Source organism: Hemicordylus capensis, chromosome 4 (genome assembly GCF_027244095.1).
Source record: "Hemicordylus capensis ecotype Gifberg chromosome 4, rHemCap1.1.pri, whole genome shotgun sequence".
NCBI lineage: Eukaryota > Metazoa > Chordata > Lepidosauria > Squamata > Cordylidae > Hemicordylus > Hemicordylus capensis.
In genome coordinates, this window is record NC_069660.1 from 157,397,243 (window position 1) to 157,410,218 (window position 12,976).

Sequence of the window (12,976 nt, forward strand, 5' to 3'; positions counted from 1 at the left end):
ATTGTCCATCCAGAGGTACTGGGGACACATCTGTACCATAATCCTTATTGAAAACAAATGTGAAAATCAGCTGCAACCAGAAGTCACAGGAGGCCTATAGATCAGCATTAGATTTCAAGTTTTAACATAACTGATAAAAGAGAATCCAGTAAAGAAATTGGCCACAAACAAGGCAGATTGTTAGTTATGTCCAGAATTGAATCCATTTCTGATTCTGGGTATGTCCTACCTTTATAATACAACCAGTAAGAATTAACATATATATTTAAATATTCCAAGCCAGCTGTCGCTCACTAAGATCTGCCAAGCAACACAGAAAACCAATTACTAACTCTGTTTCCTGCAAGCTGAGGATAAAAATCTTTTTGGATACAGAAAAAAAAATGCAGTGGCCTCTTCACCTTCAGATGGTGCACAAACAGAACCTATTCCATTTTCATGTTTTATGCTGCAACCCTGAGACAAAGTGCCCCAACGTTGCCTAAAAACTGACAGAACCTTTTCACAGTTCAGCTTTCTATAAGCTATTGTAATTATGCTATTTTGATTCCGAGGTCACAATTTGCAATTTTAAATCCTCTGAATTTTTTTTCTATTTCAGTTTGTGTCAGGGAACTGCACTCCAGAAGCTGCTTATCTAAAATTCTGTATTTGGGAGTAGGTTCATATTATACAAACCATGGTTTGCCTGAAAATCAGAACCCCAATCCACAATTTGCCATTATGTCTAAATGGAGCAACTGAATTAAAAACTGCTTTTCTACATAAAGGGGAAAGCCATGGAGGGAAAAAATCTTGACATCTTAGAAACTATAAACTAGATAGTGTGATATATTTGTCTCTGTAAGTTTACTGCTGGACACAGGGACTAGAAGTTCATTACAGGATCTATAATCCAGAAGATGCCATCCTATATCTCTCCTGATTATCTGCTGTCCATATGAATGGTTCTGTACAGCTAATTTATGATCCCCAGTTCCCTAAATTCTGCAATTTGGTTCAGATGTAATGCAGAGCCAGGATTAGACACTGCACTATATAGAAGTGTGACATGGAAGCATTTTGCTTCTGATTCCAGTGGAGAACAAGTCAGAACTGCTCATATGTCCAAACTGAGCAATAAACAGACAATTCTGTGATGCAAAAGGCAGGCTAACTATGTGACCGAAGGTTTTGAATTTTGCTTTTTATTTCTATGAAGGCCCTACTTAATAGTTATAAATGCATGCTTGTTTAGAAAACACACTTCAAAGTGGGAAACTTGATTTAAATCAGTTATTTCAAATTATGATTGTATTCCTTGGTGGCTTAAAAATCAATCCACCCCGTGTGCTAGAAGTGACGTGAGGGTGCAATTCAAACAAGAAGTTCTGGGAAGAACTAATCTGCCAACTTTCCTTTCACTATAATCTTAACTAATAATTGCCATCTTCACAAATTTGCCCTCTTCTTGTTCAAACATTTACGCATCCTCCATCTTGAATTGGGGTGGATGGGGGTAGACATCACAAACTATGCCACTGAGGTATCTTTGTACTAAGTTTGGTCCAACTCAGTTCCCACTTCAGCCTCAAACGGTCACACCCCTGCCATCTTGAATTGGGTTGACATCACAAACTATGCTGTTGAGATGTCCCTATGTATCACTACAAGTGTACTAAATTTGGTCCAAACTGATTCTCACTTGCACCCCAAACGTTCATATGTTGGCCATCTTGAATTGGGGTGGATGACATCACAAACTACGCCACTGAGATGTCCCTATGTGTCCTTACAACTGTACTAAATTTGGTTCAAAGCGATTCAACGATTCACAAGTTAGCCAAATTGTGCCTCAAACGTTCAAGCATCCTCTATCTTGAAATGGGGCGAATGACATCATCATAAACTACACCACTGAGATTTCCCTATGTGTCCCTACAACTGTGCCAAATTTGGACCAAATCAGTCCAAGCACTGAGAAGTGTGGTGTTCTCTCTCTCTCTCTCTCTCTCTCTCTCTCTCTCTCTCTCTCTCTCTCTCTCACACACACACACACACACACACACACACACACACACACACACACACACACACACACAGAAATTGTAACTGCATTTTGGCTTTCACCTCTCACCATAATTTCTAGAGATATTTAAGGATGTGGTGTCCAACAATAAATTTATTCTTTATCATAGAGCCAAAAAGGTTAAACCTGGTACCCTAGAGAATCTCATATTTATCTATATTTAAATTTCTGAACTGCCTTTCATCATAGACCTCTCAAGATATAGAACATATTTAAAAACATTGCAAAACATTTTAAAAACACAGGAGCAAGATCAACACATAAACCAGCAAAAGCTAACAACTCAAAAGAAGGTCATATATGATTAAAACTGGGTCCTCCTTTTACAGTCCAAAAGCCCAGATAGAAAGCACAGCCTTCAGCCACTTGCGGAAAACCAGGAGTAAGGTGAGGGAGCAGATTTCCCCATGGAGAGAATTCTAAAATCATAATTTTCATGATAAAAGGTTTGAAGATCCTCGACACTCACCTCCTCAAAGTCTTCCAACACACAACTTACATTATATGCACCTGAAAGCAAGCTTAGCATGGTAACAAGTACAACAGATTCCAATACAAAACCAACCAACCCAAATTTAAAGCAGAAGGCTGCAATCCTATGCAGAGTTAGTTGTAAGGCCCACTGAATGCAGTGGGACTTCTTTGTGAACATGCATAGGATCATGTCAGAGTAATTTGTTTCATTTAGAGAAGCACATTAATAAGTCAGGTATATTGTTCCAATATTGTTTTTCTAAAGGTTAAACATTTTGACTGTTCATCAAAAATGATTAAATTAAATGTTAGTTAATCCTCGAGAAGTTGTGGGCCACTGGTATTTGGTGTTTTCTTTTACAGTACTCCTCCCACTGGCACCTTCTGAAAACAGTAAAATAAAAGCACACAGAAGCATTTATACTACATTGCATACAGACACACTGAAAAGTAAAATAATCTGAATTGGTGTTTTAAAATCCGCAAGTATTTTTTGCAATCATTCCTGCAGCTTTCCAACTACCATTTCAACAATCCCTTACACAGGAGAGGAAAAATTCTTTTTGGTGTTACTGGAAATCCAAACATCTCACACCACGTCTCCTAGAAACACAACATACTCAGCAGGAGGCACAGACCTAGGCAACAAGACAGTTATTTGTTGAAAGAGTGGCTGAAAGCTAAACTGTGAAATTTTAAATCTCTGAATGAACTACAAATCTATCAAGACAGTACTGTTTTTCATACTTCACTAATCTACTGCAGATTTCACAGTAATGTTTAAAGTACAAATTCATTTAGTGTTTATTCATCATTTTAAATATTACTTTCTCTGAAGCCTTGGAAAGATAGCTGGAGGAAAAATCCAGATGATCATGCTGTTTGTTGGGTTTCAAAGAAAACTAATTATCATCAAGTCATTATGCTGTATAACCGTGGTTAGGAACCAGATTTGCTGGACAACTACTTTAAGAATTGAGTTGAAATGGATTAAGATCCCTATTCCCACTTCCCAAAATGCCCAAGCCAATCTGTTATCCTATTATCACATATTCTATTGTCTCCACATACTTTTGCTCCTACGTCAGCAACTGCAGGGTCAGATTTTGCACAGTGACTTCCAGTTGCTGACATACAGAATACAGTCTGTGGGCTTTTAGTGCAATCATCATACAGGTCTCAGAAATAAACGATAACCTCAATAGAAACAACTACTATTTTATTCAGTTTCATTCAGACAGGGAAAATCTGAAATGAAGAAATTAAATGTTTTTAACTTATTTGCTACCAGTTTATTAGACAACTTGGTACTGCATTAATTTTCATATCTAATTGAAAAGTGGTAATATTGACTAAGTATATCTCCTTAAAGTAACGCAGAGATCAAAAGTCACTGCATGTGGTATGGGAATACACAATATAGAAATATCACATAGTGTTCCCCCTAACCTGCAAGAACCATAGTCTAACCGTAAGTCCATGCTAAGGAAACCATGTGCCAGTTCTGTGACATGTGTGATTCAGCACAACCCAACAATTTGGGGGGCCCTCTGAGCACAGCACACAATACTGTGAAGGGTATAAAACTGTACTGTCTTGTAGAGCAGACAGAAGTGAATTTCCAGGTATGTACCACACTACCCTGGCAAGAATCATTCTCATTGACTTGCAATACAGAGTCAAAAAGAATGTCAAAATCAGGCTGCACTCCTTTCACAGCAGGTCCTTTTAAACCACTACTACTGCAGAACATAATGGATGCATTCACCTAACAAGACACAGCAATTAGAACTACACCCTACAGTGTTCTAAGTATTTTTCCATCACTACTTCTATATAGGGAAATTAATATTCATTCCTGCCCCACAGAATGTTGATCTTCATGCCTCCCTTCTGCTCTCTTGAAGAAAAAACAGAAATGCAGACACTGGAATTTGACAGATGTAGAGAGGAAAGACAACATGATACTTGCTGGGTGACTCTGGGCCAGTCACTTCTCTCTCAGCCTAACCTACATTCACAGGGTTGTTGTGAGGAGAAACTTAAGTATGTAGTACACCGCTCTGGGCTCCTTGGAAGAAGAGCGGGATATAAAATGTAAAAAAACAAAAAAACAACTCCTAGATGTATAACTGAAGCCCCACTACAACATGACTACTACTTTCAGTGTAACAAAACTGGGAGTGTGGACATAAGAGAAAGTGATGAAGGCTGTTAAGGTTAGCAAAACATTTAATGGTTAATTACTTACTGCATATTCCTCAGGTGTAACCTTTAGAACATCAAATACCACTGCATCAAAGCTTTTCTTCAGTTCAGCAGAACCTTTGTCGCTTAAAGACTCTGAACTGCTACTCTTCTGTCCGATTTTTTTCAAAAAGAAAAAAGAAATCCTTTCAACAAAAGGTGACAGCTGGATATATATTTACTCCAAAAAAACAGATTTCCATCACAGACCCATCTCTGGCCTTATGGAGTACATCTCACTAGTTTTTAAACAATTTACAGCTGGTCCATATCAGGGTACAGTTCAAAGTACAGAAGTCCTATAGTACATTGGTACCTGAACTGTATCTTCTCACATGTACCTGCCTGTGCACAGAGTTCATCACTGCACCCCAGTCCTGTATCCAGAGTGGGACCAGTGGATGCAACATCCCACCTAGTTTCTTTTTTAAAAATTGGCTTATTAATTTGTGACATGGCAATGACAGCCTCCACCCAAAGAATAGCAGCTTATTTTAACAAGAACAATTAGGCCTGTTGGTGTATCAACCACCCCACTGCACTTCAGTCTCCCTACCTGACCTGGTGGGGGTGGTCTCCGAGGTAGCTTTGCATTCTCCCAAGCTTACTGTCTTGGAGGACTTCAGTGTCCATACTGAGCCCCCACCCCCACTCCCTTGTACAAGTGGCACAGTATTTCATGGTCTACCCACATGACAGGACATACTATGGATCTGGTTTTTGCTGACCAGGGAACAAATGATCTGGAGGTGGGGAACTTTGAGATAAGTCCTCTGTTATGGACAGATCATAATTTGATGGTCCATCTGACTGCTCCATCTACCCTCTGCAGCGGTGATCGACCACTTAGAATGGTCTGCCCCTGGATCTGCTCAGATCTGCTTGGTTTCCAAACAGCCCTTGGGGAGTTTTCAGTGTCCAGAGCTAATGACTCTGTTGAGGCCCTGGTGGATCTCTGGAATGTGGAGACTGCCTGGGCTATTGACACTGTTGCTCCTAAATGCCCTCTTGATGGAGCCCTCCCTGCTCCTTGGTTTTCCTCAGAGCTTAGGACAATGAAAAAACTTGGATGGCTGGAACGACACTGGAGGAAGAATTTTGATGAATCTGACCGAACACTGGCTAGAACCTATTTTAAGGACTACTCCGTGATGATGGGGGCAGTGAAGAAATATTTTTTCTCTGCCTCCATTTCATCTGCTCAGTACAGATCAGTGGAGCTGCTCTGTGTAGCAAAGGCATTGCTTCACACATCCCCCTAGATAATGGAGGAGGAAACATCTACAGCCCATTGTAATCAGTTTGCATTTCATCCTGCAAAATTAGTCACTCACATCTGTGCTGATTTGGACTCCAGGGTTTTGGCAGTTCCAGCAAATGTGCCTCAGGTACCATCTGGTCTTATTGTGTTGGATTCTTTTCAGTTAGTGCAGCCTGAGGATGTGAACAAGATCCTAGGCAGTGTGCAGGCAACATCGTGCACTCTTGACCCTTGCCCTTAATGGCTAATAAAATCTGCCAGGGAGGGTACAGGCAGATGGTTGGAGGCTATAATCAATGCTTCATTAAGGGAGGGCAAGATACCACCATGATTCAAGGAGGCAATGGTTAGACCATTATTAAAAAGGCCCTCCCTGGATCCCTCCAACCTGATAACTATAGACCTTTTTCTAACCTTCCCTTTTTGGGCAAGATGACAGAGCGTGTGGTGGCATCCCAGCTGCAGAGGGTCTTGGATGACACGTATTATCTAGACCAGGGATTCTCAAGGTTGAGTCCCCAGATGTTATTGGGCTTCAACTCCCATAAACCCCAGCCAAAGGCCACTGGGGCAGGGGATTATGGGAGTTGAAGTCCAATAACATCTGGAGACCCAACATTGAGAACTCCTGATCTAGACCCTTTTCAATCTGGCTTCTGTCCTGGATATGGGACTGAAACTGTCTTGGTCACTCTAGTGGATAATATATGCTGGGAGCTACACAGGGGGAGTTTGTTGGTTCTGTTGGACCTCTCAGTGGCGTTTGATATCATCGACCATGGCATCCTTCTGGACCGCCTCTCAAGTATAGGGATTGGAGATACTGCTTTGGAGTGGCTTCAGTCTACTATTCGACTCCTTGGCCGTTGGTCTGTGGGCTCCCGCATGGTTCAGTTTTGTCCCCCATGCTGTTTAACTTCTGCCGCTGGGACAGGTAGTCTGGGGACTTGGACTGAGTTGTCAGCAATATGCAAATGACATTCAGCTCTATTTCTCCTTATCACTTGATCCTAGGGAAGCAGTGGGCTAGAGGCAGTGATGGGTTGGATGTGAGCTAATAAACAGATTGAATAAATAAGATTATAGTTTTAATTATATATGGGGCAGGTAGTGCTGCTGCTAACTCCAGGTGGATTTTTCATTATCACAGTCATCCTATGATTACTTAGTGATCCTGGAAGGGGTGGGGGTGGGAGCACTCTGCATAGATACATAACCCTTGGAGAGTTTAGCTTTAGAACTTTCTATAATAGGCTAGATTTAGACTTCATCTCTTGGGCTTTCCTCTGCTCTACTTTTCCATTTCAATTTTAGTTGTGTTAGCTGCCCAGCCAGCAATAAGGTAGTATGTATGTTAGTGATGTGCACGGTCCGGAGAAGTCCGGACCGGCACCGAAGGGGGGCCTTGTTTTTAGGGTGGGGAGGGCTTGCTTAGCCCTCCCGCCTCCTTGCCCCCGCCAGCGCCCGTATTTTCTAGTATAGGGGCGCTGGAAACCAGCTGCCCCCCCCGCCGCCGCCGCCGCCGCTATGGCAGCGGCGAAAGAACTCCCAATGCCAGCCCTCCCTCCCTCCCAGCTAGCTGCCCGCCCGCCCACTCGCTCACCGCTCACCCGCTCACCGGATAGGAAACGAGAGGAGCTCCGGCACAGAGCTCCTCTCGTTTGGAAGGCCTCCGGCAGAATGGTGTTTTGCGCGCGCGCGCATGCGCGCCGCAAAGCACGCCGTTCGCCAGAGGCCCGGTCTACCCGCCGGGAAAGGGCCGGGTAGACCGGGCCTCCGATCGCCGGAGGCCCGGTCTACCCAGCGATCGGAGGCCCGGTCTACCCGGCCCTTTCCCGGCGGGTAGACCGGGCCTCCGGCGATCGGAGGCCCGGTCTACCCAGCGATCGGAGGCCCGGTCTACCCGGCCCTTTCCCGGCGGGTAGACCGGGCCTCCGGAGAACGGTGTGCTTTGTGCCGCGCGCATGCGCGCGCGCACAAAACACCATTCTGCCGGAGGCCTTCCAAACGAGAGGAGCTCTGTGCCGGAGATCCTCTCGTTTCCTATCCGGTGAGCGGGTGAGCGAGCGGGCGGGCGGGCGGGCAGCTAGCTGGGAGGGAGGGAGGGCTGGCATTGGGAGTTCTTTCGCCGCCACCGCGGCGGGGGGGGGGCGGCTGGTTTCCAGCGCCCCTATACTAGAAAATACGGGCGCTGGCGGGGGCAAGGAGGCGGGAGGGCTAAGCAAGCCCTCCCGCCCTTAAAGGTATACCCCCCACCCGGACCCGAACCAGGCAGGGCCGGACCGGTCCGGCAGTTCGGCCATTCTTTGGAATGGCCGCCGGACCGGTTCGGGCACACCACTAATGTATGTTTACCTACAATAAGAGTTCTTCTGAAATCATTATAGTAGCAAGTAGACAGAGCAAGGTCAGCTGATCTGGCTCCAGTTCAAAGATTACTGGAATGTATTGCACAAAATATAAACACAGTTTTTCTTCTGGAATTTAAAGTTTCTATATTTTTCAGATAAAATTTTAGGGGGAAAATATAGAGAGTCAAAAGTAGAATCCTGAAGAAAGAACGGTCAAAACATCTCAGCACAGCAGTGCTACAAGCTACTTTAGTTAATTTAAAGGTTCGGGGAAAAGAGCTACAAACCATTATACCAGAGTCAAATATAAATTTCAGCATATGAGATCTGGATTGTCAGGTAAGACTGTTCTTGATTTATTTTAATCATAACAGATTAATGGCCAGGTTTGATTGTTCTTCAGTCCATGATTGATGGAAAATGGAAAATAAGATTTAAAACTGCTAATGTAAAGTTTAGGATAGAACAAAGGTTCACAATATTTGTTCACGAATCATCACCAATGGGCTATTATCTCCTTCAATTCAGCTAGAATGAGACACACATCAGAGATCTCCTCTTTTTTTTTTAATATGGTGCTAGAACTCCGGCTTGTGCTATTAAAGACTCTGATGATATAAAGGGTATTACACTAGGCGAGATTGAGCACAAGTTGATTTTATATTCAAATGACATTCTATGTTTTATTGACAAACCAGAAGTCTCAGTTCCAAATCGCATTTTAGTTCAAAAGTTTGGTAATTTATCGGGTTACTCCATAAATTGATGCCTTTAGGTTCCCCAGATTTTTGGATTTGATGCCTTTAGGTTCCCCAGATTTTCCTGATGAATGTAGGGTTTGGGGTTTTAGGCGGTGTCCAGAGCCTCTTGTATATTGGGCATAGTAATTTCTAGGAAGCTTTCTCAATTAGTATGTACAAATTTTTCCAAATTTTTGAATTCAAATGAAAAACAACTCAGATCGGTGGGCTATGATTTCATTGAGCATCTAGGGCAAAATAAATGTGATAAAGCTGAATCTAATGCTGAGGATCATATATATTTTAGGAGGTCTTCTAATTTTTGTACTGTCGTCATATGTTAAGCAAGTCTATAAATTAGCCAATGACTTCTTATGGCAAAGACACCTGCCTAGATTTCCACTTCATAAACTTCCAACTATCTATTGAAGAAGGTGAGTTCAACTTTCCACATTTTCAAGCTTGTCACTGGGCGTTTATTTTCTCTTCAGTCTTAGGGTAGAACAATGAGTCCTGGGTTTCAGTCGCACCTTGACACAGCCTGAAAGTCATTTGACCCCACTGAAATTTCAAGTCTCAAGTCTTTATTTTGGTCTTTAACCAGCATAACCCACTGAAATTTTGGCATGTGCCAAAATTTGTTCGTGAATCTAGGTCATTACCGGTGTTTCAAGCTGAAAGGCATATATGGAGAACTTTGGGTTCTAGACATAGTTTTCAATCCTTTCCAGCATTAAAAGCTTACATTGTGTGAGAATCCCTGTTTGAAGATTGCTTGTAAACTTTTTTGTTAGGCTAATAATGACTTTGCCTCCCACAGCTTCATTATACTAGATCAACTGATCTCTTCTGAAGCCTTTAAAAATTTTGTTACTTTGAGAGCAGAGTCTGATTTATCTTTAAATGCTAGCTGGCAGTTTATTCAGCTAAAATATTTACTACAACGACTTTTTGGTCCTGATGCAATTGCAGCTTCCGAAACTCCATTTCTGTTATTAGACCTGGAACATCTATTGGATGCACCTAAGCCTGTAACCTCGCTCTATGTTAAGTTTATTTATAGGATGGATATTCATTATGTCAGAGATCTTTGAAGAAGTGATCTTGAATACCCTATCTTATTAAATCAATGGCAAGTTGCTTTGAAGACAGTGAAACATGTCACTTTTGATCTTAAAGTGCGGCTAATACAGCAGAAACCTTTATTCTGTGTTTACTGGATACTTCAGAGAACATTTAACAAGGGATGGTTGCAGACTTCTAGATGTTGAAGCTGTTATCTCTATGAGAGTACACTAACTCATATGGTTTGTTCCTGTCCGGTTATTGTGTCATTTTGGCTTGAAATTAATAAGGTTGTTAACATGACATCGCCGCAATCATTGCCCATTAAGGACATCCACGATTTAATGTGCTACCTTCAGCTTAACTAGAAGGAAAATTTAAAAGGATACCAAAAGAGCAGAGATTATGCCCTTATGGTTCTGGAGAACAGGAGTCTATTTTTCATATTCTACTCCACTGCCTTTTTTTATAGGGACCTTCGATCTCGTTATATTTCCCCATTATTGGCTGATTTTCCAGGACATACAGATGTATTCTATGTCAACTATCTGTTCTCTGATCAGAAGGAGGAAGTAACAATTAAAGCTACCGTGTTTCCCCGAAAATAAGACAGTGTCTTATATTAATTTTAGCCCCCCAAAATGCACAAGGGCATATTAGCGGTACATCAGAAATTACTACTAGGTCTTACTTTCGGGGTAGGTCTTACTTTCGGGGAAACAGGGTACTACGTTTTGTGAGGCAGCTAAGAATGTTAGACAACAGATGGTAAACCAGATTATGTAAACTGGAAACTGCTGATCAGGATGAGATAATACTGGATCTTTGAATATATTGTTATTCTATTATATGTGTATTATTATGTATGCCTTAAATTTTGGTCTATGACCGCCAATAAACATGATTGATAATCATTTTCTAATAAAAATACATTCTTGTTGACATCCATGTTTTGTTGGGATTCATCCCCAGTATATGGAATCTAGCATTACATCAAGAATTGTGGATTCTTCATGCTTGGGGAGTTGCCAAAAAGATTATAATACAGCACTGGAAGGACAAGTTTACTCCTGAACTGCAACTTCGGATAACTGACATGAGGAAGAATTTTCAGCTATTTGGTCGAATTTTAATCAACTGTTTATTCTCTGAAGACATAAAATATATATCCTTAGAAGAAGGTGTTCCCCCCACCCTTCCTTTTTACCTAGGTAGATTGTATCTCATTATGTTAAAGTTATATTTAAGGGGTCCTTCCCCCCACCATTATACTTACATATATAATTGCTATCCTTAATTATGCTATATGCACTGTTGTAATCTTACTGTAATAAAAGGTGGTGGAGGGGTGAGGTGAGAATAGAACTAATGCACTGTGGTAAATGCAAGGTGCAGGAAACTGAACCCTCTACCAACTGCTAAGAGCAACAAAAACTTCTACTGTGTGACTATTAGCCTCTGAGGAGTCCAACACTATCATGAAAGAATTTCCCTCACACAGCTTGGACCCTAACCCATACACAATGTAGGATTATCCTTCTTTCCAGTGAGCTCAACTCTCCTAGTAATTGTGATTTAATTTTTGGCTGTATCCTGGTTACCTGGGATTTGTAAGAAGGCTACTTAGAACAACCTTCTAAAAGGAACCTGCAAGAGCAACTATTCCACAAACATTTTTACTGGTCTGCCTGCCTGCCTGCATAAGCTAGTCTTTTGTGACAGACAGCTTGAAAGAACCATCACTATACATTTACTGAAGCTTCCATGCCTGGAGGCAATTCTTATTCACTACAGGTTACAAGACAGCCAGCTATATATAAGGCTGATCTAAAAGGGTAGTATTATACAATAAACTTCACTGTTTCTTAAGTTATCATTATACTGGCCAAGCTCCAATAGAGCTGGCAGAAAATAGTAGGCAATACAGGAGGACCTAATATTCGCAGGGGTTCCATTACCAGCTGCAACTGTGGATACAGAAACCACGAATATTGAGTCATTGAGGGCTATGGGATTGTGGGAGTTAGGTCGTCAGGAAAATCACTGAAAATTGCCAAAAATTACCTCCATGGTCATTTCTGGCCACCCCCAACCCGCAGATACGTGAGGTCAACATGTTTTGCTTCTTTTTCCCACATATGCCAAAGTCGGGTGTCTTTCACCCGACCGCAGATACGCAAATCCGCTGATATCAAGGCCCTCCTGTATGTTAGAAAACAGTAGGCAATGCAACAGTTGCTTCCTAAATCCTGCTCAAAATATTTCAGCACGACTTATATCATACTTTTACAAAACAAAAAAATGCTAGTTCAAGCTGCCTTTTTATATTTTTACACTGTGTTCCCCGTTTTTAATGTGACCAAAAAAGAGAAGCACTAACTCCTTACCTCTGAAGCAGTAGCTGCAATACTAACACCACAGCTGGGCTGCCCATTTGTGAGGTCCATGCTGCCCACACCATTAGTCTTCTGCCCTACATTTGCAGCAGTGGATTTAGTTAACTAATTCATCTTCAGAGTCATCATTCCTAAAAAAACAAACATGAAAACATGTCAGAAGCAGTTAGTGATTCTATAAACTAAGCGATTTAAAGGTCATCCAAATTCTAGCATAAGTTAAATGACCAGGCTAAAATGACATTTAAAATTACAATTTTTAAAACAAGTTTGAAATTAAAAGTTATTTAAAAAGCTAAAAATGAAGGAATAGGATTACAGAAGATCTCAACAAGCATGCACCCTGTGAAATTCAACAAAATTATGATAGATGA

The 12,976-nt window shown here is 41.6% G+C and overlaps 1 protein-coding gene across 4 annotated transcripts in view; it reads right to left on the reverse strand.

Annotated features, from left to right (window-relative positions):
- Positions 1-12,976, reverse strand: part of RALGPS2 (Ral GEF with PH domain and SH3 binding motif 2) — a 186,089-nt gene that overhangs the window by 131,456 nt on the left and 41,657 nt on the right. For 3 of the 4 annotated variants that reach the window (XM_053243456.1, XM_053243457.1, XM_053243458.1), the window contains 2 exons: positions 12,594-12,733; positions 4,794-4,901 (listed from right to left, as the gene is read on the reverse strand). In XM_053243456.1, the coding sequence (XP_053099431.1) occupies positions 4,794-4,901; positions 12,594-12,653 (168 nt within the window). In that variant the 5' untranslated portion in view covers positions 12,654-12,733. The remainder of the gene's footprint in view (positions 1-4,793; positions 4,902-12,593; positions 12,734-12,976) is intronic. The other variant, XM_053243459.1, reaches the window with a different exon arrangement.